Here is a 26,071-nt window from a genome sequence, read left to right on the forward strand (position 1 = left end):
TGTTGCGGGGCACAGGCTCCAGACGCGCAGGCTCAGTAGTTGTGGCTCACGGGCCTAGTTGCTCCACGGCATGTGGGATCTTCCCAGAACAGAGCTCGAACCCGTGTCCCCTGCATTGGCAGGCAGATTCTCAACCACTGCGCCACCAGGGAAGCCTGCTTTGCTGATTTCTTAATGGAAAGTTTACTTTTCCCAGTTGAGCCTTAGAGGAGTATTATTTTAACCAGGTAACTTAGACAAGGAAGTTTTCTTCCTGTGAATTTTTGCTTTTTAAGTTTGGTAGGTACCATTCTTTGTCAGTTACCTCATCTGCTGTCTCAAATACAACACCTCTAAGGGAATGCCCACTCTCTCCTTGGACTAGAATGTTATAGTATCACATGATGATTTAAATCAGTGGGCCATGAACTGAGGCTCAGCAGTCTTTGCTCAAATGGGATTTTCTCTTTATTTTTAAACAGAGGAAGTGATGCAGATGGACCCAGGGGACTTATGGGAAGGTTTTTCAGCTCCTGTGAAGTCATTTACTATGACATCAGCAGCTTGTGTTCTTAGAAACACACCAAAAACTTAAGCAGGTGATTTCAATCAAGTCAGCTGGCATGCACTCATTCCCAGGTGATCAGCTGCTAGGAACACACATTCTCTTTCTTAGATGTAGTTCTGTAAAGATCATTTTTGGATGGGATGTTTAAAAGTATTTAGAACAGTTGACCCAAGGAGGTCAACCGACATAAGGGGTCAACTGTCATTTCCAGAGAATGATATAAGTATTCCATGCTCTCCAGTGTATAAATATTACGGGGTGAAATGATAATACCTTGTATGTGGGTAGTACTTAGACTTTCTCAAGTTCTTCCAATGTTTTGAGATAACCTGACTTGCATGTTAGAGAAGTATTTTTGCTGCTTCTTCCAACATATTGGAGTATTATAGTCTGAAATAATTTCTAGACATTTTAGATTGTCCCTTTTCTCCTACAGATTTTTTCATTCTTAGCAATGGTCTTTATGGGGTCATTCATTCAGGAGATACTTAGCTAAATATTTTACTTTAATTTGAATGTCAGATGAAGATACCTCTTAAAAATTAGAAGTATGTATTCTGTTTCATAGCATATCACATTTGTAGAGTGGCTTCTGATTGTTTTTGAAGAAAAATAACTGACAAAATGAGATAATGTTTGGCTTTAGGTGTGTTTATTTTCTAAGCTTACTGCTCATTAATGTTTAGTTTCTTCATTAATTCTTGTCCATGAGCACTCACTTGGGAAGCGGAAGCCCCCTGTTAGTATGTGAATGTATGTGTGTGTGTATGTGTACACATGTGTACATATATCCATGAATAATGCACCCATACATACATACACTATAGTATTTTATGACTAGATGATAGTTTATTTTTAAGAATAAGGCAGTATTGAGAAGTGACCTCCAAATAGATCCCTTGTACTAGACTTTCAGAAACTTTTCCAACTGCATGGCTTGGCTTCTGTGCTTCTCACTCCTGGACCTTACAGTCTATGTCCTAAGATCCTGTATGTAGTAGAGATAGTAGAAGGTTAAACTGGTGGATATGCTTATTCATCCTTTGGTGCATCCATGAATTAGGGTTCCAGATGTAATTTTACCAGCCCGCATTAGAGAATTTGTGGCATTAATTAGCCACACTTGAACCTTAAAAATATCCCCAAACATGCATGACTTTGTTAATTTCTATGGAGCCGACCTACACTTGACAGCCACATGTGGCTATTTTAACTAATTAAAATTAAATAAAATGTAAAATGAAGTTGTTCAGTCATACTAGCCACATTTTTTTTTAACATCTTTATTGGAGTATAATTTCTTTACAATAGTGTGTTAGTTTCTGCTTTATAACAAAGTGAATCAGTTATACATATACATATATCCCCATATCTCTTCCCTCTTGCGTCTCCCTCCCTCCCACCCTCCCTATCCCACCCCTCTAGGTGGTCACAAAGCACGGAGCTGATCTCCCTGTGCTATGCGGCTGCTTCTCACTAGCTATCTATTTTACATTTGGTAATGTGTATATGTCCATGCCACTCTCTCACTTTGTCCCAGCTTACCCTTCCCCCTACCTGTGTCCTCAAGTCCATTCTCTGTCTGTGTTTTTATACCTGTCCTGCCCCTAGGTTCTTCAGAACCATTTTTTTTTTTTTTTAGATTCCATATATATGTGTTAGCATATGGTATTTGTTTTTCTCTTTCTGACTTATTACTTCACTCTGTGTGACAGACTCTAGGTCCATCCACCTCGCTACAAATAACTCAATTTCATTTCTTTTTATGGCTGAGTAATATTCCATTGTATATATGTGCCACATCTTCTTTATCCATTCATCTGTCGATGGACACTTAGGTTGCTTCCATGTCCTGGCTATTGTAAAATAGAGCTGCAGTGAACATTGTGGTACATGACTCTTTCTGAATTATGGTTTTCTCAGGGTATATGCCCAGTAGTGGGATTGCTGGGTCGTATGGGAGTTCTATTTTTAGTTTTTTAAGGAACCTGCATACTGTTCTCCATAGTGGCTCATACTAGCCACATTTTAACTGCTCATTAGCTGCATGTGGCTACTGGCTACCATATTGGATGGCCCAGAACATTTTCATCATCACAGAACATTCCACTGGACAGCACTGGACTATACTGACCTTGAAAGTCACTCTGCTAACACTATAGGGAATTGTTTGGTTTTGAACTGTCTCTTTGGCATTCTTTACAGAGTGGTGAAGTAGAGTAAACCAAATAATAGAGTGTATATCCAAATCTCTTTGCACTTCCGTTTTCTTTTCTGTACATCTCTACATTAAATTCTTCCAGCTCTGCTATTCTATGGTTCCATCATCCAGTACTTTGGCATTATTATGTAAGTGAGGGTTACACTAGAAATGAGCATCTCTGCTGCTACTTGTATGTCAGATTATCTCCCCTTTTTATAACAGCTTTACTGGGATATAATTCATATACCATAAAATTCACCCTTTTATTGTGTTTTTATGGTAGTTTTTTATGTATTTAAAAAATTGTGCAGCCATCACTAGTATCTAAATTCAGAACATCTTCATCACCCCAAAAAGAAACTTTATACCCGTTAGCAGTCACTCCCTTTTCCCCCTCCCCCCATCCCCTGGCAACCACTCATCTACTTTTTTTCTATGGATTTTCCGATTCTGGATATTTCATATAAATAGAATCATGTAATATGGGGCCTTTTGTGTCTGGCTTCTTTCTCTTAGCATAATGTTTTCAAGGTTCATCCATGTTGCATCATGTATCATTATACTTCATATTCCTTTCTAGGTCAAGTAATATTCCATTCTAGGGATATACATTTGTTTATCCAGTCATCAGTCGATGGATATTTAGGTTGTTTCTACTTTTTAGCTGTTATAAATATTGCTTCTATAAAGATTCGAGTATAAGCTTTTGTGTGACTATATGGTTTCAGTTCTCTTGAGTATATACCTAGGAGTGGAACTGCTGGATCACATGGCAGTTGTATGTTTAATATGTTAAAGAACTGCCTGTTTACCAAGGTGACTACCATTTTCCATTCCCACCAACAACGTATGAGAGTTCCAGTTTCACCCCATCTTCACAGCACTTGTTATTGTCTTTTTTAATATAGCATCCTAGTGGTTATGAACTGGTATTTCGTTGTGATTTGGATTTGCATTTTCCTAATAACTAGTGATACTGAGCATCTTTTCATGTGCTTATTAACCATTTGTATATCTTCTTTAGAGAAATACCTGATCAAGTCCTTTACTTGTTTTAAATTTTTTTTCTCTTTCTGTTGAGTTGTTAAGAGTTCCTTATATAGTTATTATGCTTGTATATCAGGTATATAAGGTTTTTTATCAGATACAGGACTTGGAAGTATTTCCTCCCATTCTATAGATCGTCTTCACTTTTTTTGAGGGTGTCCTTGGAAACATAAAAGGTTTAATTTTTATTTATTTATTTATTTTATTTATTTTTGGCTGCATTGGGTCTTTGTTGCTGCATGCGGGCTTTTCTCTAGTTGCAGCGAGCGGGGGCTACTCTTCGTTGTGGTGCACGGGCTTATGGCTGTGGCTTCTCTTGTTGCGGAGCATGGGCTCTAGGCACACGGGCTTCAGTAGTTGTGTCACGCAGGCTCAGTAGTTGTGGCGCGCGGGCTCTAGAGCGCAGGTTCAGTAGTTGTGGTGCACGGGCTTAGTTGCTTCGTGGCATGTGAGATCTTCCTGGACCAGGGCTCGAACCCATGTCCCCTGCACTGGCAGGCAGATTCTTAACCACTGCACCACCAGAGAAGCCCAAAAGGTTTAATTTTTTATTGAAGTGTAGTTGATGTACGATATTGTATAAGTTACAGATGTTTAATACAGTGATTCACAATTTTTTAAAGGTTATATTCTGTTTGTAGTTACGTTATGAGATTGGCTATATTGCCTATGTTGTACAATATATCCTTATAGTTTATTTTATACATAATAGTTTGTACCTCTTAAAGGTTTAATTTTTACAACATCCCATGTATTCGTTTCTTTTTTTTATTTATGTTTTTGGTGGTCACAGGTAAAAAGTATTGCCTAACACAAGACCACAAAGATTTACTCTTAAATTTCTTCTAAGAGATTAAAAAGTTATATTTTAAGCTTTTACGTCTAGGTTTATGATCCATATTGAGTTACTTTTTGTGTATGATGTGATGTAGGGAGTCCAACTTTATTCTTATGCAGTGGACATTCAGTTGTCTGTGCCATTTGTTATTTACCTGTTGCATTGTCTTGGCACCCTTGGTTAAAAATCAGTTGACTAGGGCTTCCCTGGTGGCGCAGTGGTTGAGAATCTGCCTGCTAATGCAGGGGACACGGGTTCGAGCCCTGGTCTGGGAAGATCCCACATGCCGTGGAGCGGCTGGGCCCGTGAGCCACGGCTACTGAGCCTGCGCGTCTGGAGCCTGTGCCCCGCAACGGGAGGGGCCGCGATAGTGAAAGGCCCGCGCATCGCGATGAAGAGCGGTCCCCGCACCGCGATGAAGAGTGGCCCCCACTTGCCGCAACTGGAGAAAGCCCTCGCACGAACCGAAGACCCAGCACAGCCAAAAATAAATAAATAAATTAAAAAAAAAAAAAAAAAAAAATCAGTTGACTATACATGTAAAGGGTTATTTCTGAACTCTAAATTCTATTCCATTAATCTTTAAGTCTGTCTTTATGTCAGTACCATGCAGTATTAACTGTAGCTTTGTAGTAAATTTGAAATTGGGAAGAGTCCTCCAACTCTTTTCTTTTTTTCCAACATTGCATTGGTTATTTCTTGAACCCTTGCATTTCCATGTGAATTTTATAATCAGCTGGTCAATTTCTGTTTTGAAAAAAAAAGGCAGCTGGAATTTTGATAGGGGTTACACTGACTCTGTAGATCAATTTGAGTACTGCCATCTTATTAATATTAAGTCTTTTGATCCATGAACATGGGATGATTTTTCCCTTTATTTAGGTCTTTTTTTCCAACGGTGTTTCATAATTTTCAGTGTCTGTGTCTCATCCTTGTTTTGTTAAATTTATTCCTAAGTGTTTATTCTTTTTGTAATTGTAATGTATTTGTAATTGGAGTCTATTACGGAATTTTTCCTTAACTTCATTTTCAGATTGCACATTGCAAGTATAGAAAGATACAATTCATTTCTGTACATTGACCTACTATGTAAGCCTTAGCTGTACTTGTTTATTAGCTCTTGCAGTTTGTGTGTGTGTGTGTGTGTGTGTGTGTGTGTGTGTGTGTGTCTGTGTATGTGTGGTTTCTTCAGCCCCCGTTTCTAACTCAATCTTTGCTATAGGTCATTTGAGAAAACTGATAATGTACTATGACTTAAAAGGAAACTTTTTTTCTTCATTTTCTAGGAGTTGTAGCTGTAGGGTACATCAATGAAGCCATTGATGAAGGGGATCCTTTGAAAACCTTAGATAGTCTGCTGTTACCCACTGCTAGGATTAAAGATGTGGACCCAGACTCTGCCCAGCACTACCAGGATGTTTTATACCAGGCTAAAACACAGAAATTCGTGGTAAGTCTTAGTAGGTGTGTTTCTTTTAAATTTACAGACCAGGTTGGGGACAGAGGGGCAAGAGGGAGGATTTTTTTTACCCATTTTTCCTAAAGCTCATAATTTGCTTATCTATGTATGGATCAGATTACAAGTTAATAGGGCTGTTATTTTCCTGGTGTCAAACTTGAGAGGGAAACTAGCTCCAGAGCTGCTGACTGCTTCTACTCTTTCACTAAAAATGCACTTGTGGGTGAGTTCTTGTTCACAGTCCAAGTTATTGGATATTTACTGAGCACACACTGTATTCATGGTGCAGTATATAGCATCTGGTAGGGGAAAGGGGGATCCGAGGAACACATGATACCATTTGAATGTTCTGTCCTTATCCTCAGGATGCTTAGAAAGTTACTAAGACAGTGGGCATTCTCATATAGAATAGTTAAATAGCAGTAGAGGTGAGTATGTGGCAAAACGTCAAAACGAGGAATGCCCAGAGTGATTCAGAGATGGTTGGGATTTCTGTGAACTGGAGCCCTAAGGTAGGTTGGTGTGGAGATAGAACAGGAGCTGCTCCTGAAGGGTAAGGAAGAGTTGGTTTGGTGAGTGGGAAGCAGGATGATGCAGGCAGGTAATGGCAGGGCTAGATGGGTACCAGCTTGGTTTGTTCTAGGCACAGGAGGAAACTGACCTGGCCAGGTCCCACTGAAGAGCAGAGGGCTTTATCTGGCGGCAGAGCTTGTACCGTTGTTGTGAGACATCCCACAGATACTAGCCACTATTGGAAGAACTGAGTGGAGAGGAAGACCTGTCACCTGATGCCACCTGGGACGTAACCACTTGTGACTTGAATGCCAGGCCAGTGACTGGGAGAATGAGACTCCAACCTGGCCTCATGTCCCCAAACCCCTGGGGAGGAGAGTGGACCCTGTCAGCAAGGAGGACTGGGCCGCCCCCTGCTGTTTCCACTGATGTAGCTGTGGCTGTAGCACGTGACACAGCATTGAAAGCTAAAGGTATTAGCTTTGGAGACAGGCACCATTCACATCTTGGCTTTGCCACAAATTAGGTAGAGGTTTTAGTCAAGTCACCAAAAGTCTCTGTGCTTCGGTTTTCGCATGTGTAAAATGAGAATAATAGTACCTACCTTATAGGATTACGGTGAGGCTTAAATGATTACATAATATAATAAAGGAGTAATATATATTTATATTTTTACATATTAACATATAATTACATTGATTATAAGGTGTGTATGTATAAGTGTAGAGCATTTGACGTGGAGCTTGTCACCCCAAAAAAGTGCTGAAATATTGTAGCTAGTATTTTTGTGGGCACTTCTGGCTGCCACACAGGTCAGTGGGTGGTGAGTGATGTCTTTGTCACAAGGTGTTTACTCGACACAGGTTTACTTTACTCTGTTCACAAGTTGGGATCTTCTGGGCGCAGGATAGAGAAAGACCTGGGTTCCTCTCTGCCAACAGCCACATGGGTGTTTGTCGTTAAGGTGAAACTAACTCCACAGACCTTTTATGGGCAAGCAGTGGAGGTCCCCTCCTGAGCGTCCCAATCTAAGGGCTCTAGGTGAAGATGGAATTCCACAGCACCTCTCCAGGGCACTCAGAAGCCTTGCTGGTGTCCATGCTGTGCCTCCTGTCTGTTGGGCATCCTTCCTAAGTGTGAAAGCAGTTCTTTAATAGTGTAATTAGAGCAGGGAATATGAGCCTAGGGATCTGAGTTAGAGCTCAGGCATTAAACCACTTTTGGCCTATAAAATTAGGAGCGTGAACTACACTGACAATAATTAAGGGATTAAAAACATTGCAGTAAGCAATGAGTCTGGTTTGGTTAAGTTGCCGATTTTAAACACAGATTCTCTTTCTCTGCCCATTAATTTTGAAACTTTGTTTTCTCAGCCCATTCTCTTTCCCTGGAAAAAAATCTGATTCTGTTATTTGGTGGGGTCTCTATTTGCTTTTTAACCTCTGCTGTTGTGATACCTGGAAATTTTCAGTTGTTTTTATGGGGCTGTTTCTGTGCTTTGCTTTCCAGAGGTCTAGCCTTGGAAAATAATAGAAGAAAATTACATTATTGGTATTGTCAATATAAAGTAAAGCTTGTGCCAAAGTATACAGCCATTAAAAGTCACGATGGATAACATCTTAATAGAATGCTCAGTTTTATCCAAGATTGAGGACAGTGGTGTAAGTTGGTGAGAATTCTTGTTCCTCGTTAACAGTCTTTCAAGTATAACCTTGTGTAGGCACCAAATTCCTTCCATCTCTTGAGAGGAAAGGCTGAGTAGTGGGCATGTTGGCATACACTTAACAGAGAGCACACTTTCTAGGTGTATTCACTAGAGGCAGTGAATTGTCAGCTATTTTTTGTTTTTTAATTTTTTTATTTTTTTAACATCTTTTTTGGAGTATAATTGCTTTACAATGGCGTGTTAGTTTCTGCTGTATAACAAAGTGAATCAGCTATACATATACATATATCCCCATATCTCCTCCCTCTTGCGTCTCCCTCCCACCCTCCCTATCCCACCCCTCTAGGTGGTCACAAAGCACCAAGCTGATCTCCCTGTGCTATGTGGCTGCTTCCCACTAGCTATCTATTTTACACTTGGTAGTGTATATATGTCCGTGCCACTCTCTCACTTCCTCCCAGCTTACCCTTCCCCATCCCCGTGTTCTCAAGTCCATTCTCTACATGTGAGCTATTTTTAAATTGAAGGCTTTGCTTTAGAATTTTGGAAGGTATATGAATTATACACCCCCAAAGTTCTCTTTTCCTGCATGCATATTTACTGCATAAAAATTAAGTGTGCTTTTAACAGGTGAATAGTGTCGTATTTTTTCTATAGGTAAAACTGTGTTACAGTTTATGACTTTGTTTGCAGAAACCAGTTTCTTCCATTGAAGTTTTGGGCATCTTGAAACTTACTTGACTAGTTTTTCTTGCTTTGCTTTAGTGTTTATTTTTACTCTTCACATAACCACACAGATACTGTAAATGGCCTTCATGTGCATTTTTGCATTTTTTTAATCTGAGTCCAATGAAATAGGAAACTCTGCACACTCAAAAATAGGCATTTAAAATGTTTTTTTATTGTTTTGATAGGCACTACAAAGTATATGGTCAATGCACATTCCTACAGACTTGAAAATTCATCTCACAGTCCTTCATGCCCTTAACCACTGATATTCCACCTTCTGTCTAATCTCTAAACTAAGGGAAATATAGTCACTTCCCTACAGGAATGTACTGGGCATTTATAACAAAATTTCCCCATTTCCCCATTAAAAACTAGGTATAAGGACAAAAATAATGGAGTCATTATTTTAAATTTATAAATGACCTCATGAATATATCCTTAGCTTTCTTTCTTTCTTTTTTTTTTTTTTAATATAGCCAACCAAAAATAATGTGCCATGTCATACGGAATACTTTGCCTTTTCAGTATGAATTTAATTGGCTTTCATGCTGTTTAGATGCTTTGGGATTTTATTCTTTCATTCATTCAGCCACATGATGTGCAAAGCATGGAGCCTGTCTCCACAGACCCTGGGAAGACTTGGGCCTGGCATTGCTACAAGAAGCTTAAGGAAGAGGACAGGCCCCTTCTCTACTACACATGGTGCTTAATAAGTGCTTATGGAATTAATATTTGTATATAAATGAGCCCTATATAAATGCCATAATAAAAATACCAAAAAATGCTTTGAAGGTTCAGGTGAGAAAAATGAACTCTGGCTAGAGAGTCAGGGAAGAATGGTCCTTTGAGGACTTTGAGTGTTGGGAAGAATTAAGGCAAACATATTAGAAATAGCTTCCCGGTTAGTGGCAGGGGCAAAGTGAGGAGAAGTCTAGATCACAGCAAAGCAAGAAGCTCAGCAGGTGCCTAGATCACATGCCAGGTTTTTTGGGAAATAAAGTTAGTGTTAGCCTGAATGCTAAGCTAAAGGTTTATAATTCCAAAGCAGTGAATGGTCAATGGAGGTTTCTGAACTGGGGGTTTTGAGTGATGTATTCAAACTGGTATTTGAGGATGATTAATCTGGCAGTGGCCTGAGAAGTGGAGGATAGGCTGGCAGTGACGAACGGTTAGAAAGCAAAGGTGGGGCTAGGATAACGGACCCTACTGAGAGACATTACACACATAGAATCAGCTGATGAGGCAGTGACCAGCATGAGAACTGAAGGAGGCAGAAGAATTACAAATGACCCCAGACACTAAAACTGAGATCTTAGCTCCCCCCATGCTGCACCCTTGCCCCCCGTTCCATCCTCCTCCTCCAGATCATCTAGAATAGAAACCTCTTAGAAGTAGGGAAGATGGAGATTTAAAGAACTTGAAGTACCAGTCAGGCAGATAGAGATACCTTTTTCTCCTGAATTTTCATTCTTAAAATACTGATAGGGTTTTTTTTAAGTTACTGTTTATGTAATGTTTTATTTTGAAACACCATTTCTTAGGGCTCACAAATGGAGCTAGAGAATAGAGGTCCTTGCAGTATACATATGTTATCCCAAGAGTGTATGTTTTCACACATAGCTTTCCTTGTTCTCTAAGATGATTTCACCATTGTAAGGTAAGCCGTGGAGTGATCTGTGATTTTTGACATGAGAAAATAAAGGAATGGATCTAGGCAACTATTCAAGCTACCAAGGCACAAAGCTATGAGATAGATGAAGTATAAGCCATCGGCATTGTTGTAGTAGTAGTTTGCGTGGTGAATAATGAGTATGATGTTGCTTGGAGCAAAGCAAATGGTAAAAATCACAAGAATGAGGAGACTCGCCTTAACATACCACAACCACCTACGATCTTTTGCATTAAGCGTCCAAATGATGGCTGTGTAGCAGTAGATGATGACCAGAAATGGAATTAAGAATCCAAAGAATGCCAAGGAGATGAAGTAGTAGAGTTGGAAGGGAGACGAGGACTCGCATGTGTTGTGGACATCATGGCAGGTGGTGATGTCCTGCTGGACAAGATAGTACTCCTGCTTCAGAATGAAAAATGGCAGCATATATAAGAAAACCGTTGTCCACACCAATCCACACGTTAGCAAGGCATAGGTGCGCTTGGGCAGTCCCCGGTAAGTGAAAGGATGGACAATGGCCAGGTAGCGGTTGATACTGATGCAGGCGAGGAGCAGAATGGAACAGTACATGTTGCCGTAGAAGATGACTGTGGTGGCCCGGCACATGACCTCTCCAAATACCCAGTTGTTCCCATTGAGATGGTATGCTATTCTAAAGGGCAGTGTAACGCAAAAAAGAAAGTCTGCAATGGCCAGGTTGGCGTAGAAGATGTTCATACGGATGGATCTGGTCCTGAAGAAGAGCATCCACAGGGTCACCACGTTGGCTGGCACACCTACTACAAACACCAGGATGTAGATGGCAGGTATCAGTCTGGTACTTAAAGAGCTGCTCAGGTACCTCATGGTAGCATTATTCACATGGAGATTTGAAACACTTTCTTCAGGGCACTTAATTTTTACAGTTGTGGTGGTTCCTGTCCAGCCTTCTATGGCAGAAAGGGGGAACTCTTCAAAAGAATTCGGGGGAGCTCCACGGAAGGTCTTAATGGGTAAGGTTGGCTTTGCCAAGTTGTCTGTATCACCTTCCATGCCTGTAATTGAAAAGAAATATTAACATATGATTTGTTGCTGAGTCATATCTGTGGTTCAGGAGACAATAAAACTAGATGTCTCATGCTACATAATTTCTGTAATGGTAGAATTTAGGGTCATTTTTATTTTAAAAAATCATTATAGATCAGGTAGTTAACAGGAATGCATTTAGTGTATATCATATGCCCCGGCAGCATGCTAACCCATGCAGGAACCCAAACTAGATGACAACTCCTTGTATGTAAGGAGTTTGTAATATTGATACTATAAGAGGAAACAAAAATAGCACCTCAGACCATTATAGGCTAACATCATATTGATTATAAACTGTATAGACTGTATAGATTATACACTCTTCAGACGAGAGTCAGTAGATTTAGATGTTTGAGCAAAGTGTCAAGGAAAAGATCAACATGAGCGAAGATGAGCAAGGTTCATAAAGAGGTGGAATTTAATAGAAGAATGAGATTCTGGTAGGTGATGAATGGGCAAAGGCGTTGTGTAGGCTGACATGGGATCTGGAAATATCAGATGAGTTGATTCAGCAAATGTTTATTGCATGTTTATATGCCAGTGATACCCAGTTTTAAATCAACGCCATCCCTGTCTTCAACTCTCAGACTAATGGAGAAGATGCACAAAAACACAGTCATATGCAAATAAGGTGCATCTGAGAGATGAAGTTGAAAGAGTAGGTTACAGCCAAATCTCTGAAGGGCCTGTAAACTGTACTAAGAAATCATGTGCGCATTCACAGATGCTGGAGTTGTACACAGACAAAATGATGAACAGAGGAATGGCCGTTGAGGTAGGCAGCATGATGGCTCCCCAAAGTTTCCATCTGCTAATGCCTAGAACCTGTAAATATGTTACCTTCTATGGCAAAAGGGCCTTTTGCAGATGTGCTTCAGGGTCTTGAGATGGAATGAGTATCCTGGATTGGTCAGTGGGCCAAATGTAATCATAAGACTCCTTATAACAGGAGGAGGAAAAGGGTCAAAGTTGGAGATACTGGAAAATGCTATGCTGCCGGCTTTGAAGGTCGAAGAAGGAGCCACGAGCCAAAGAATGCACATGCTTCTAGAGGCTGACCAGAGCAAGAAAACAGATTCTCCCCTGGAACCTCCTTGCTGACACCTCGATTTTAGGACCTGTGACCTTCAGAAATACAAAAAATCTGTGTTTTAAGCCACTAAGGTAGTGGAAATTTGTTACAGCAGCAATAGGAAACTAATATAATCATGATTTGATTTGTGTTTAAGATGACTTTGATGACAATGTAGAGAATAGGCTAAAAAGGTAAGAAATTAGAGGCAAGGGGGTCTGATTTGGAGGCTACTGTAGTCATTTTAAACTCAAGTTGGTGGGTTACAGAGCTAGAGCAATGGCATTGGAGAGGTAAAGATGAACACGTGAGACTCTATAACAGAGGCTCAGCGGGACTTGGCTCTGACTGGCTCTGGAAACGGTGCAGGAGAAGCAGGAAGCAGAAGTGACTGGGAGGTTTGTATTCTGGATGTCTTGGAGGAGAGATGGGTGGAACATGGGACGGGGCAGGGGACTGAGGGTGCAACACAGGGAGAAGCTAAGATCTTAGTTTTGAGTATTCCTGAGTTTGAATTGCTGGTGCAATATTAGAATGTAAAATGTCCCATGACAGGTTAGAAGACTTAAATGTGGAGTCCAAAATCTCAGGAGCCCAAATGAGAGTTATGGGTTTTTTTAGTCTGCGTGGAGACCATACTTTGATTTAGTGCTTGAATGCCCTAGGGAGAGATTGAAAAGAAAGAACCCAAAGGCAGACTTGAGGGGAAATGCCAGATTTTAAGGGGAAAGGAGACAAAGGAAGAAAAATCAGAAGAGGAAATTGATAAAATGATTCCAGAAGTTGGAAATGAGAAAAAAGAAAAAGAGGATAGAAACAAATTACATACTATGAATATTTGGCTCTTACTGGCATGTTGATACTAATAATCGTAATTCATGAAAGAGTAATTTCAAAGACAAAATAAACCTTAACACTCAGACCTACTTTTCACTGTGTAGTTTTCCGTAAGTTAATCCTTGACATGTAGAGAAAGTGGATTCTCTCACATTTCTAATGTTACCTTAGGATGAGCTTTTATGCTGAATATAAACCTAATACTTACATCGATTTAAAATGCCATTGCTCTGCCAGTTACCTCTTTTCACACGAGCTCTGAATTCCTGCATGTTGAATCCTTGAGGTTAGTATTTAGTAACCTGGCTCTCATTCAAAGCCAGTTTCTCTTCCTGCTTTCATCTCTACCAGTTCACTCCCGGGTGAAATTGAAGCCTCCCTCAGAACCTGGAGATTGCACAAACTGAATCTGGGGTGTAACGCAGAGGGAGAGTGTCGCTGAACAAGCAAGGATGAGGGGGTGGTCAGGTGTCCTTAAGGGAAGAAAGATTAGAGAAAAGGGGAGAGAAATCGGGGAAGTGGCATTCTTCTGTGCCAGTGTGTAGATGTGAACTTAGAAGGCATGTTGTGTGATACTCGAGTACAGCCGCTCAAATCCTGCTGCGCACTTTGGCATTTTGGAAAATCCTTGCATCTGACATCACCCACAGAGAAGTGCCTTTCCAGACAGGCACAAAGCTGAAAAATGTGGGCTGAAAAACATGCTATACGAGTTATGTCCCTTCAGGATCTGATAAGAGAGCTGTTGAAACCATAGTGTTTGTCACTGTTCAGAAAATTCCAGCGATTGAGCAAGACATCATGCCTGAAAACATGTTAAACAGTGACTCTGTGAACAAGCCTTGATTCCATTTCCATGAGAATTCTGGCTCTTTTATTCCTTAGGGCCTAGTTTTCCTTAAGAAATAGTACTTGTTAAATTACATATATATTTTGTCATTTATTTGAGTTTTTTATGCAGGTTTATTTGGCATGATGTTTCTGAAATGTTTTTCAACCTGAGAAAAGGCCTTGGAGAGGGACTGATCCCCAAAGGGAACAGACTTCAGCCACTAAATAACGGGGTCGTCCTTCACATTTCTCCCCAACCCCTACTGACGAAAGCAAATTCACTGCCTTTCACTTTGTCACCTTTTCTTAAAAATAATTTTTTAAACTGAAGTATAGTTAATTTACAGTGTTGTGTTAGTTTTAAGTGTACAGTGAAGTGATTGTTTTATATACATAAAATATATATTTTATATATATTCTCTTTCAGATTCTTTTCCATTATAGGTTGTTATAAGATACTGAGTATAGTTCCCCATGCTATACAGTAGGTCCTTGTTGTTTACCTATATTATATATAGGAGTGTGTATATGTTAATCCCAAGCTCCTAATTGATCTCCCCCACTCCCCCGCTATCCCATTACTTTGTCACCTTTTAAATTCCCCCCTTTTCACGTCCACCAAACCCCACCAGCACCTTGAAGGAACCACCTCCCCAAACCCCTTTCTTTTGCTCTTCTGCTTCATTTTGGTTCATCCACTCCTGGAAAGAGCACTCAGTCATCTGTAAATCTCACACAAGCTACTGCTCTCTGCTGGTTCTCTCAGCGCTGTCCTTCAGCCACCTTAGTCATTCCAACTATCAGTGTAAGCAGCATTCCTTTATAGAGCCTTGGCTTTTTAAATTTTTATTCCGCCCCCCCCCCCATTGTCATTTCTTCCCTTCAGCTCTCCTGTTCCTAAAATGTTGGCTGGGGTAGGACCCCAACAGTAAGGGGGTTGTGGATACCCCTATCCAAATTGATTACTTTTAGAGCAAGCAGGAGGTTACAGGCTAACATTGTATTGAGTGAAATAGGAAACACATATTTCTTTTGGGAAGCACAAATTCATTAGCATAACTGATTACTGAAAGCAGACCACTCCGTCTATCAGGGAGTATTCTCGTTTCCCCCATTTGTGGCTCACCAGGAGGTATAAACATAGGATTTTTTAAATCTCTTAAAAAAATGTTATCTTTGCCAAATCAGAGGAAATTCTTAGAAAATCAAAAACTTTTAAAGAAAACTGATTCTTGACTTAATTGTAGAGATCTAACATCTTGACTATGCCACAAAATTTTAAATATCAGCAGAGAACACTTAGTCTTTGACAAGATTGGAATAGTGAACAGACTATATCTCTTCACGTCCATGATTCCACCTTTTAATAACTAAGATCAAACTCTGCCTTTGGCAGTGCAATTTGTGTGAAATGTAAAAGAGATTAGATTCAGTTGACTCTTGGGACATGAACCAGCCTTCCCACTCTACCCCATAAGAAAAGAGCTTACCACTTTGACAGGAAGCAGGTGACAGAAGCAGTGTTCCAACAGCTACAAAGATGACAGCTTTCATCTTGATGATCTGAGCCCCGTTTCTCAAATGTTTAAAATTAGGGAGTATGGTTTCACTTTGGTTCCATGTGTTGGCACCAATTGGAAACCTGGTTCTCTCTGTAGAAGCGTGTTCTCTTGTGCTCTGCAGACAGGAAGCTTGCCAGGGTCCTCTGCAGGGAAAGGGTGTGACAGCACTCATGTTTCAGTGTGCATGACTCAGCCTGAGCCTCTGAGCATGTTACGTTATCCCCGGAGAAAGTCACTAACTCCTCCCTACCCTTCATAGTCCATTCTGGAGAGAAGCTGTAATTCCCACACAGTGAATTTATGTGCATTGAATGAATGCCATTAAGAACAGTCCTTGACAGAAGTAGCTGGAAACAGATGCTGAGCAGCAGTTAGATTTGAATCTGTCCCGTATCTCATCTTTACCCAGTTTAAAAATGAAGTTCTAGAGTGTCATTTCTACTTAGTAATTGAGCTGTCAGAAATTATCCTTTCCTTTATCCTTCGAGCTATTTTAAATCTTAATTCTTAAACTCATTATGTAATTGTAAACTAAATGAATCATGGAAAGCAAACTTTTTTTTAAGAAGTTAAGATTGTTTTAAGCTCTTGATTACTTTGAAAATTCTCCTTCAGTGTCACATTAGTCTGAATTTGTCATCAATGCTTGGCCAAAACTTGGTTTCATTGTGTTTTGTTTTGCCACAGCTAAACATATTCTAAGCCATTCAATAATTCAATAGGGTCAGATAACTAGGAACCCCCGCCCAAAAACACTGTTTGATTAAACTAAAATCGTAATACAACATTAAAACACAGAGGACTGCCTTTATCCCATGGGTATTGGTGAGCAGGTTTACAGTCAGCTTTTTTTCTTAACTGTGGTAAAATGTACATAACATAAAATTTACCATCTTAACACTTATGAAGTGTTCAACTCAGTAATGTTAAACACGTTCACATAGTTGTTTAACATGTAAGCTTGTATGTGTAGTTATATTCTGCAGGATATAATTTAATATGTAGTAAAAAAAAAACTGCATTATAACAAATTTTCCTATGATTAAGAAAACTTAAATGCTAAGCCAGACAACCCAATAGCCTGTTGACTATAAAAATGCAGCAAGAATCAGAAAATGCAAATTTCACAAGATTTAAGGTTAAGGAATAAGGTGGGAGGAAATGGATCTGTGTAAACTTTTCACATCTTGGTTGTATGTTATCACACCAAGAATTTTACAATCAAAAATCCGTGTTTAATACTTCAACCAAATAATATATGGTAGCACAAACTGAGATAGAATGCTATTTTATTGCAGAAATAATAACCAAAAACCACAAAATATTGAAGAGAAGTTACTTTTTTATTTAAAATTTTCTAGGAGTCATCTAAATTCAGGAATTTATTACTTGATTTTCAGATGGCCTACTTTCTGTTGACTTAAATAGTCTGTAACCCATATGTTGAACCTGGATGTTTAGCTGGAGGTAGAGTCACGGCCATCCTGTAAATGTCCTATTTCCAGTCTTCTTGTGAGCAGTTGTAAGGGAGACCTTACACTGGTAGGATTCAGTTTTTACTCTTGGTTTTACATTTAATTCTAGCAACCTTTACGTCAGTGGGTCATGATTTAAACTGTTGACTTAAATTCTTTTGATTTGCAAAGTCTCTCTTGGATTTAGCTTACAAAACTCATACTTTCAGCTTTGAAGTGGGATTGTAACTTCCTTCGCATCTGGGTAAAAGTTTGTACGGTACATCTTCTACACTGATAAGTTATGAAGGAATTTGGTAAATACCCTTCAAAAACAACCTGAGAAAGACAGAAATGAACTTGTATGGAGCTTAGTTTTTAGGCTATACCTTGGGGAGTGGTTGGGTTCTCTCTGGCTTAGAAGCAGAGAAAAAAATACTTTCTATTCCCGTCTCTTCATTCCTCTTCTAGTTTTCAACTTCCCATCTTGCTTCCTGTTTGAACCTTCCACATCCATTCTCCCAAAAAATGGAAACTCTTATTAGCTGATGGTTCCCATGTGGCAGATCTAGCTAAAGGTGATTATGGAAGCAGGAACCAAGCCTTCCTCAATGGTCTTCATTAGTCTGGAGGTTACAGGATGAAATAGCAGATATTTTGTCTCATTTTCAGAGCCCTTTCCACATATATCATCTCCTCTTAGCCTCTGCGGGAAATGGGGTTGAAGCCTGCCAAAGAAGCTGGTGAATGTTATTTCTCCTTCCTGCCCCCCATCCTTCTTGAGTCCTAAATGATGGAGCTGGTTCTCCATGGGTCCAGTGACCTACCTTCTCTTCATTCACGGTCTTGCTTCCGGCTCTAGTACATGACACTTACTCCTACAAATAGGCTAATGCTCCCACTTTTTAAAATGAAATGCCTCATCTTCTCTGAAAATATTTAATTTCTACTGCTAACAAAATTTACTTGTAATCTTAGACAAGTTTATATGAAACGCAGTTGCTGTCTGAAAGTCCTATTTAATTACATTATATCAGCACCACATTTGGAGTAAGATCATCAGAATCAACCCAAAAGTAAAAACTAGTAAAGATAACTCAATACCTTTTTATTGCTGCTACCACTTCCTTTCTGAAGCTATACTTAACTACTTGGTCTTTTCTCCCCCTGCAACTCATCACTCCTAGTATAAATTAATCTCTTCTTGGCTATTTCTAGATTGTGTATCTACAGGTAATATTGCTCTGATCACATTGTATTATAATTATGTATTTTTTCTTTTCCATTATGGTTTATTACAGGATATTGAATATAGTTCCCTGTGCTATACAGTAGGACCTTGTTGTTTATCCAATAATTATAATTTTTTGATGCATCTGTCTCTCCTGCTAAACTGTTAGCTCCTTGAAGCCCATCACCATGTTTCTCTTTGGATATTTTTGTTCTTATATTTGTCCCTGTGTCTGATAAAATTCAAGTATCATTGTTTCCCACAAATTGAAAGTATTTCCACGGCACCCTGGGCCACCTTGGAAACCACAGTTACTGAGTGATTGGGGGAGAGAGTATTTGATTGACTAAGGTAACCAGAGAAGGCTTTTTTGGAAGAGGTGCCATTTGAATTAAGGCCTGAATGATAAAACAAAACCAACAGCCGTGCAGCTGGGGTAGAATGATGTGATCTGAAGGAGGCTGGTGTGAAAGTCTGAAACAGTGAGTAGAGAAGAGTGAGGTAAAGCCAGAGGGGTCGGCAGGGCCAGATCATCAGATCCCCACAGTTCATGGGAAGGGAGTGTTGTTTCCTTCAAACTGCTGGGGAAAACCTTCTAAAGGAGTTTAAGTAGAGGAGTGGCGTGATGATCCGTCCCTTTTGGAGAGATCATCTGGTTCTCTGTAGGGGACCACTGTGGTGAAAGGCAAACTTGGAAACAATGAAAGCAAGTAGGAGATCGAAGCAGCTGTCCAGTGAGAGATGAGGGGGGACTGGACTAAAGGGGTGGCCGTGGAGAAGGGAGAAGTGGTCCAGTTGGGAGTCTGTTTCATCAGTAGCTTGTACAGTTTGTGGCTGTGCTGGATAGTTGCTAAGTAAGAGTTTGTGAAGATTTTAATAAAGTGGCTCCTAAAAAGACGTTATTAATTCTGTTTCATCCTCATTCACTGTTCTTTCTTTTATTCTGTGACCATATCCTCAGGACCCTCAAAGTGCTTCTAAAATTCTTTGGCTGGATGAGATACAGCATGCGGTCAATGAGGCCAACAAGGACATGGACAAAGCAAAACAATGTAAGCCCTCACCTCCTTCTGCTGGCCAAACTTGCCTTGCTTGCATCTGGTTATGCCCCTCAATTTTTATTTTAATTCCTAATTTTTTTAAAGTAGACCATTTTTAATATCTGAAAAGATATGGACTCTCTTACCAATTTTAATTCTTGAATGCATATTTATACAAAAATAAGATTGGTCGGTTGTACTGTTTTTAGCGGTTAGGTACTATCTCCAGCAAAATCTGAGATTGTTGCTGAACAAAATCCAGAAAGCAAAAAATAATTTCTCAACTCTTAAATTTGTAGTGTAATCAAGTCCTTTTTTATCTTGATCCTTAGAAAACTAGGCGGTTTCTGCTTATTAAATGCCTTCCATTGCAGTAGTCAGGGTTTTCAAAAAACAGAGCAACATACATTTTTTTTCTCTAGAAAAAACAGAATTACGTATATATATATATTCTGTTTCTCTGGAAAGTATGTAGTATGTGTGCTATCTACCTACCTATACACACACACACATATATATATATATATATATATATATATATAGAAAGAAAGAGGGAGATTTATTTTAAGAAATAGCCTCATGCAATTGTGGAGAGGCTGGCAAGTCCAAAATCTGTAGGTCAGGCTGGTAGAGGCCAGGGGACAGCACTTAATCGCCAAAGACAAGTGGGTGTGGTTATTATAATGGACAGCTGAGTCGAAGCAGTAATTAGAAAAATGTGACTCACAGAGACCTGTAGAATTTGCTAATTGATCATGGTGTTCCTAGAAGTGAAATAGACAGAGAGTCTACTAAACTCTTACTTGATTTGCACAAGTGGAAGAAGAGTTCTAGGTCAGGTGAATGTAAGTATAACTTGAATCATAAAAAACAGAACGTCATGGTCCCTCCATTAGTTCCCAGACTTGAACCATTTACAGACCCAGACCCAGAACCCCCTGAATGAAGGATGGGCTGGGTCCCCTTGGAAAAGGACCCTGCTACACTACCAACATGTTATACCCTACTGTGGTGGCTGTGCTGGGAGGAAAGGACATAATCAGACGTTTCAGAGATTACTGGACACTGACTCTGAACTGACACTAATTCCAGGAGACCTAAAATTTCACTGTGGTCCACCAGTCAGGGGAGGGGCTTGTGGAGGTCAGATCGTCACTGAGGTGTTGCTAAGGTCCGTCTTATAGTGGGTCTAGTGGGGCCTCAAACCCACCCTAGGATTATTTCCCCAGGTCCAAAATGCATAAATGGAGTAGGCATACTCAGCAATTGGCAGAACACACATTAGCTCAAATGATAGTTGTCCTTTTTTTTAAGCATCTATTTTCACAGAAGAATAATAAGAAAATTCACATGGCAATCTAAAATAGCTTCAAGATTGATATGCTAGGGACTTCCCTGGTGGTGTAGTGGTTAAGAATCTGCCTGCCAATGCAGGGGACACGGGTTAGAGCCCTGGTCCAGGAAGATCTCACATGCCGCCGAGCAACTAAGCCCATGTGCCACAACTACTGAGCCTGCGCTCTAGAGCCCGTGAGCCACAACTACTGAGCCTGTGTGCCACAACTACTGAAGCCCATGTGCCTAGAGCCTGTGCTCTGCAACAAGAGCAGCCACCGCAATGAAGAGTTGCCCACGCAGCAACGAAGACCCAACGCAGCCAAAAATACATAAGTAGATAAATAAATAAATAGATTTATTTTTTTAAAAAGATTGATATGCTAATACTCTACATATATAAATTACCTACATAAATTAAGATTCCTAAAGGTGCAGTTCATTAACCTCTCCATTCATGACATAATCAGAATCTATCCTGTTGTATCAAGTCATAGTCTTGCCCCAGAGATGTGCTTTTAAATGTCACAGGCATCTGTAAGGAAGATCTGGTTTTTATTTCCTTAGCCTGGAAAAATATGTGTATTTCTCCAGCCTAATTTTTATACCCTTAGGATCTTTGAAGTCTTTCCATTCTAGCACTCTAATCCTTTTCTTTTTTTTTTTTTTAATAAATCATCATTTGAGCTTCTTTTTTTTTTTTTTTTTTTTAATTCCTGGTTGCGCTGTGTCTTCATTGCTTCCCCATGGGCTTTCTCTAGTTGTGGTGAGCGGGGACTACTCATCATTGCAGTGCGCGGGCTTCTCATTGTGGTGGCTTTTCTTGTTGCGGAGCATGGGCTCTAGGTGCGCAGGCTTCAGTAGTTGTGGCACGTGGGCTCAGTAGTTGTGGCTCGCGGGCTCTAGAGCGCAGGCTCAGTAGCTGTGGCGCACGGACTTAGTTGCTCCGCGGCATGTGGGATCTTCCCAGACCAGGGATCGAACCCGTGTCCCCTGCATTGGCAGGCGGATTCTTAACCACTGTGCCACCAGGCAAGTCCCATCTAGCACTCTAATCCTTAAGAAAAAAAATAAAATTGAGTTGTGTACACAAGAGATTTAAATTTATATATAAGACTGAAGGCAGCCGTAGTTTGAAGAAACAGTTTTAAGAAATTAGATATCATACAGGCACTCAAATAGCCTAAAAAGGTTATGATTTTTCTCTTAAAGATCAAACCAGTTTAGAAGTTATTTTTATTCTGTGTTCTGCTTATATTTGGCCTGCGAATGTTAAGTTGATCCTCTTTAGACTCAACGTTTCTATTTACTATTAATATAAGAAATTTTCTCAAATGTGTGATTCTTTACTCCACACTTGCATATTTAAAATCCTTTCTTCTACTTCCGTCCTATCCCTTGAAAGAGTTGATACAGTGTCTTCTATGATATATAACAACAAATAGATGTTCTGAAGATAAAACCATCTATATTCTTATACTGAGTTGAGAATTTTCCAGTTTTATCAACAAGGAATTTAATCTTACTTTTAAAAGCATTCTTCATCCTTTGTATGAAGACTTAAAAACAGATTCTGATCACATGTTGCAATTATCAAACCCACTCCCAGATAATTGGATAAAAGAAAATGTGCTGGCCCATGTATTTTACCACAGGCAAGATTTAAAAGGGCGTAGTAACTCAAGACTCCTTCCTTTTGGCCCAATGTCCATTTTCACTGGAGCATCCTGCTTTCTTAAAGTAGGTTTTTCTCCATTTTTGACTCCTTAGAGCAATGTTTTTCAGCCTTTTTCCATTACTGCACCCTAAGGAATCTTTCTAGCCTTTTTTTTTTTCCATGGTGCTCTTTACCATGACATTTTAATACCACAGATATATTGTCTACCTCTTTATGTGCCATATGTAGATCTGTGCTTTTATACATAAAAAGATTTTTTACTTTCTCCTCCTAAGAACCCACGTAAAGCAAACATATTTTTGGATCTCTTAGGAGATTTGGGGGAGGTTTTCTTCATTTGTTCCGTAGCAGAAACATACCTGACTTTCCGGATATCATTTATCTGTCATTCTCAACTATCGGGAACTTAGTCACAACCCATAGATTAAGAAAAAACCAAGCAAAATAGCTGTCTCAAAGCCTGTGCACTACAACTGATTTTCTCATCTCAGTGGGGACCACCTGGATAGCTACTTTGAGCCTGTTTATTCTTATCTTCGGCATAAGGCTAATCTCTTGTATCTCTTCCCAGCTCAGAAGCCATGACCTACCAAGAAGTTAGGTGTTTGGGCTGCCCCATGCAGGCACTCAGACAGGAGCAAGAGGTGATAACTGACAGTGACGTTAGAGGAAAACTAAAAAGAAGAGGAATTTGAGGCCATTTGGTGCAGGAGCAAAGCAGCCCCAACACCTCCATAGTCCTTGAAGTTACCACTCACCGTATTACAGCACAGTTTAATTTTAATGACGTGAAGGACTCTTCTGACAGCTCTCGGCAAATGTTAAGCGCCTGATACGTCCCAGGGACTGTGGGTACAGTGACGAGCAGGATAGAAACTGTTCTGTTAGGGTTTTTCCCGGGGCTTTAGATTTTCGTGGCGCATGATTCTGTTAAGATGAACGCTGGCACCTAAAGGAGTCAGCTTCAGTTATCTGGAAGATTAACCCATGGACCCACTGCTTGCACATCAATACATACATTTGCAAGAAATGTATGCCTGCGTAATTTCCCTCTTTTAAGGAAAACAGCATTTCACTGGGTTTGGTGAAGCTGTCGGATGTAATTCATGTGAGGATCCTTTGTCATTTCCTTGTTCTTTCCACATCTCTCAGACCACAGACGTCTCCAACACCAGTACTGCCTTCTTCTTGTTCTGCAAAGCTTTCCTGGAGAAGAGGAAAGGGGGGCAGCTCACCCATTCCCATTAACTTTATATGTGAAAGAACCTACTGCTGTAGCTTTTGTTCAGCAACAACTGGAGTTGGCTGTGGGAGGTCTTTACTCTTCACGTGCTCCTTGAGATTTGCATGACGTGGACTCATGGCTGTCGAAAGTCAGACTCTGTTTTTCTTACCACGTCAGCCTTCACAGTTCTATGCACGTGTGAGCATAATTTGATGACAGCAATATACCATTTAGTATTTGTATGGCAGAGTTTGACGTGTGTGTTTAAAAGGAAAGAAAGAAAAAAAAAATCCATCTCTATCCTCTCTTTTCATCAAGATGTTTTTTCATCTAGAAAGTGTTTAACCTGGTTTCTTCCATTTTTTTTTTGTTCTGCCTTGCTTCAGTGCATTTATAGGTTGTGAAGACAGTAGGTCCATTGGTTGGGCCAGAATATCCTCACCTGGAACTAAAATAGATGATAAAGGATTCACCGCGTTAACTTTCTTGAGGAAACCGAGAGTCCAGTGAGGTTTTATTTGTGGGGAGAGGCAGAAATGTGAAATGGGATAACATGCTTTCTAGGTCTAAATTGGTTCCATAATTAAGTTTCTGGACTCCACTGCACATATCCACCAGCTGTGCCTGTTGCCTTTCTAGAGCATTTGTTCAGGTTGCTAAGGACAATCTTAAAAGTATACTTGCACTATACCAGAGAATTTCAGGATTTCTGTGGCTTAGATAGCATTTCTAAAATAAATACATGTCTTCATAAAGCTAGTTCTCAAATACTGATTAATGACCTGCCTAAGGGCTGCATATCTACTGTCAATACGTGTCCCCCCCATTTCACAGATCACCACGGTGAGCAGAACGTAGTGCCTCGATATCACACAAGAGTAACCAGGAAATACTGCGATTTTTGATAAACAGTGCTCCTATGGGATTTTATTCCTCTTAACAACCTGAGCAGTTGGTGACTCTCTGGGGCATACGTAGTGCATACTCTCAAAGGGTAAACAGGTTTAATACCAATGCATTCCTAAAAGGTTGAATTATATCTTTGCACGCCTCTAGGGTGAGTAGAAGACAACGATTAACAGAAACATTTATTTTTCATTACCCAGGGGTTACACTGGTCGTTGATGTTAATCAGTTTTTGGAGAAGGAAAAGCAAAGTGATATTTTGTCTGTTTTGAAGTCTGCCGTTGGTAATACAAACGATGTAATGCCCGAATGTGCTGACAGGTACTATGACACCCTTGCGAAGGCAAAAGAGCAAAAATCTAAAAATGGTAAGCTTCTTCATCGTTTAGCACAAACTAAATTGGCATTTTGAATATGATGGTTTCTGTGGTATTGTGTTACCTTAATTTTAAGACAGATAATCGCTTTCAAATGAATGTTTCTGAAATGTTTATCATCTCTGGCAAAGGAAATTTTTTAGGTGTTGCTTTTCCTTTTTTGTCTCTTGGAAAACTGTGATTAACTTGATGGCTGTGTGTGGGTGCCATATACTTGAGAAAATACAGTATTAAAGGAGACTTTACAGAAGGTAGGGCAGATATAGGGTAGCCTCCTCAAAGACATCTCCTGCTTTCCTTTAAAAGAGTTATTGTCTTTCTCTCAAACCTTAATCCTTGTCCTTTTGCCCCAGAGTCCCCATGCTTCTAAAATGGAGTTCTGATAGTGTCTGTCATAATGAAAGAGTCATATCCAAGTGTATGGATCTTGGAAATAAATACTGGAATCGCTTCTCAAAAAAAAAAAGAAGACTGCTTCCTATAGATCTTGCTGTTGAGCCATCCCTGTAGTGGTACAAACTGATTTTTACACTAATATTTATCTCCATCCTTTTGAAACAAATGACACATTATTATACAATATTAAGTAGAAGTAAAAAGTAATTTTGAAAGTACAAAATAAGCAGCAAATTGGTCTCCAAGAGCCTTGGCATATATTTATGCCTGTTCAATCCAATGGCAGATCATGAAATATTAGCTGTGGAAACTGTGTTTTAGATCATGAGTTTAAGACTCATTTTTCAGATTTAGAAAATCACCTTGATGACATTTTGGACAGAGG

At 39.8% G+C, this 26,071-nt stretch overlaps 2 protein-coding genes across 4 annotated transcripts in view; one reads left to right on the forward strand and one right to left on the reverse strand.

Moving 5' to 3' along the window:
• IQGAP2 (IQ motif containing GTPase activating protein 2) overlaps positions 1–26,071 on the forward strand; it is a 290,309-nt gene that overhangs the window by 193,243 nt on the left and 70,995 nt on the right. For both annotated transcript variants that reach the window (XM_082375039.1, XM_082375038.1), the window contains exons 13-15: positions 5,922–6,085; positions 19,691–19,781; positions 25,114–25,281. In XM_082375039.1, the coding sequence (XP_082231165.1) occupies positions 5,922–6,085; positions 19,691–19,781; positions 25,114–25,281 (423 nt within the window). The remainder of the gene's footprint in view (positions 1–5,921; positions 6,086–19,690; positions 19,782–25,113; positions 25,282–26,071) is intronic.
• F2RL2 (coagulation factor II thrombin receptor like 2) lies at positions 9,155–19,455 on the reverse strand. 2 transcript variants are annotated; one of them, XM_082378149.1, is made up of 2 exons: positions 15,973–19,455; positions 9,155–11,708 (listed from the first exon to the last, which is right to left on the reverse strand). In XM_082378149.1, the coding sequence occupies exons 1-2, from the start codon at positions 16,214–16,216 to the stop codon at positions 10,636–10,638; spliced, it is 1,317 nt and encodes a 438-aa protein (XP_082234275.1). In that variant the 5' UTR covers positions 16,217–19,455; the 3' UTR covers positions 9,155–10,635. The 2 variants fall into 2 exon arrangements, with proteins under 2 accessions (XP_082234275.1, XP_082234276.1); XM_082378150.1 differs by lacking the exon at positions 15,973–19,455 and adding an exon at positions 13,860–15,933.

The sequence above is a fragment of the Balaenoptera borealis genome, assembly GCF_965194805.1.
Source record: "Balaenoptera borealis genome assembly, chromosome: 2".
In the NCBI taxonomy this organism is placed as follows: domain Eukaryota; kingdom Metazoa; phylum Chordata; class Mammalia; order Artiodactyla; family Balaenopteridae; genus Balaenoptera; species Balaenoptera borealis.

Bases quoted from the DNA above. Each gene is read 5' to 3' on its own strand.
- F2RL2 (XM_082378149.1), bottom strand. From the start codon at position 16,216: ATGAGTGCTGTCACACCCTTTCCCTGCAGAGGACCCTGGCAAGCTTCC. The intron at 11,709-15,972 runs GTAAGCTCTTTT...TTTCAATTACAG, and splicing joins ACCTGCTTCCTGTCAAAGTG to GCATGGAAGGTGATACAGAC.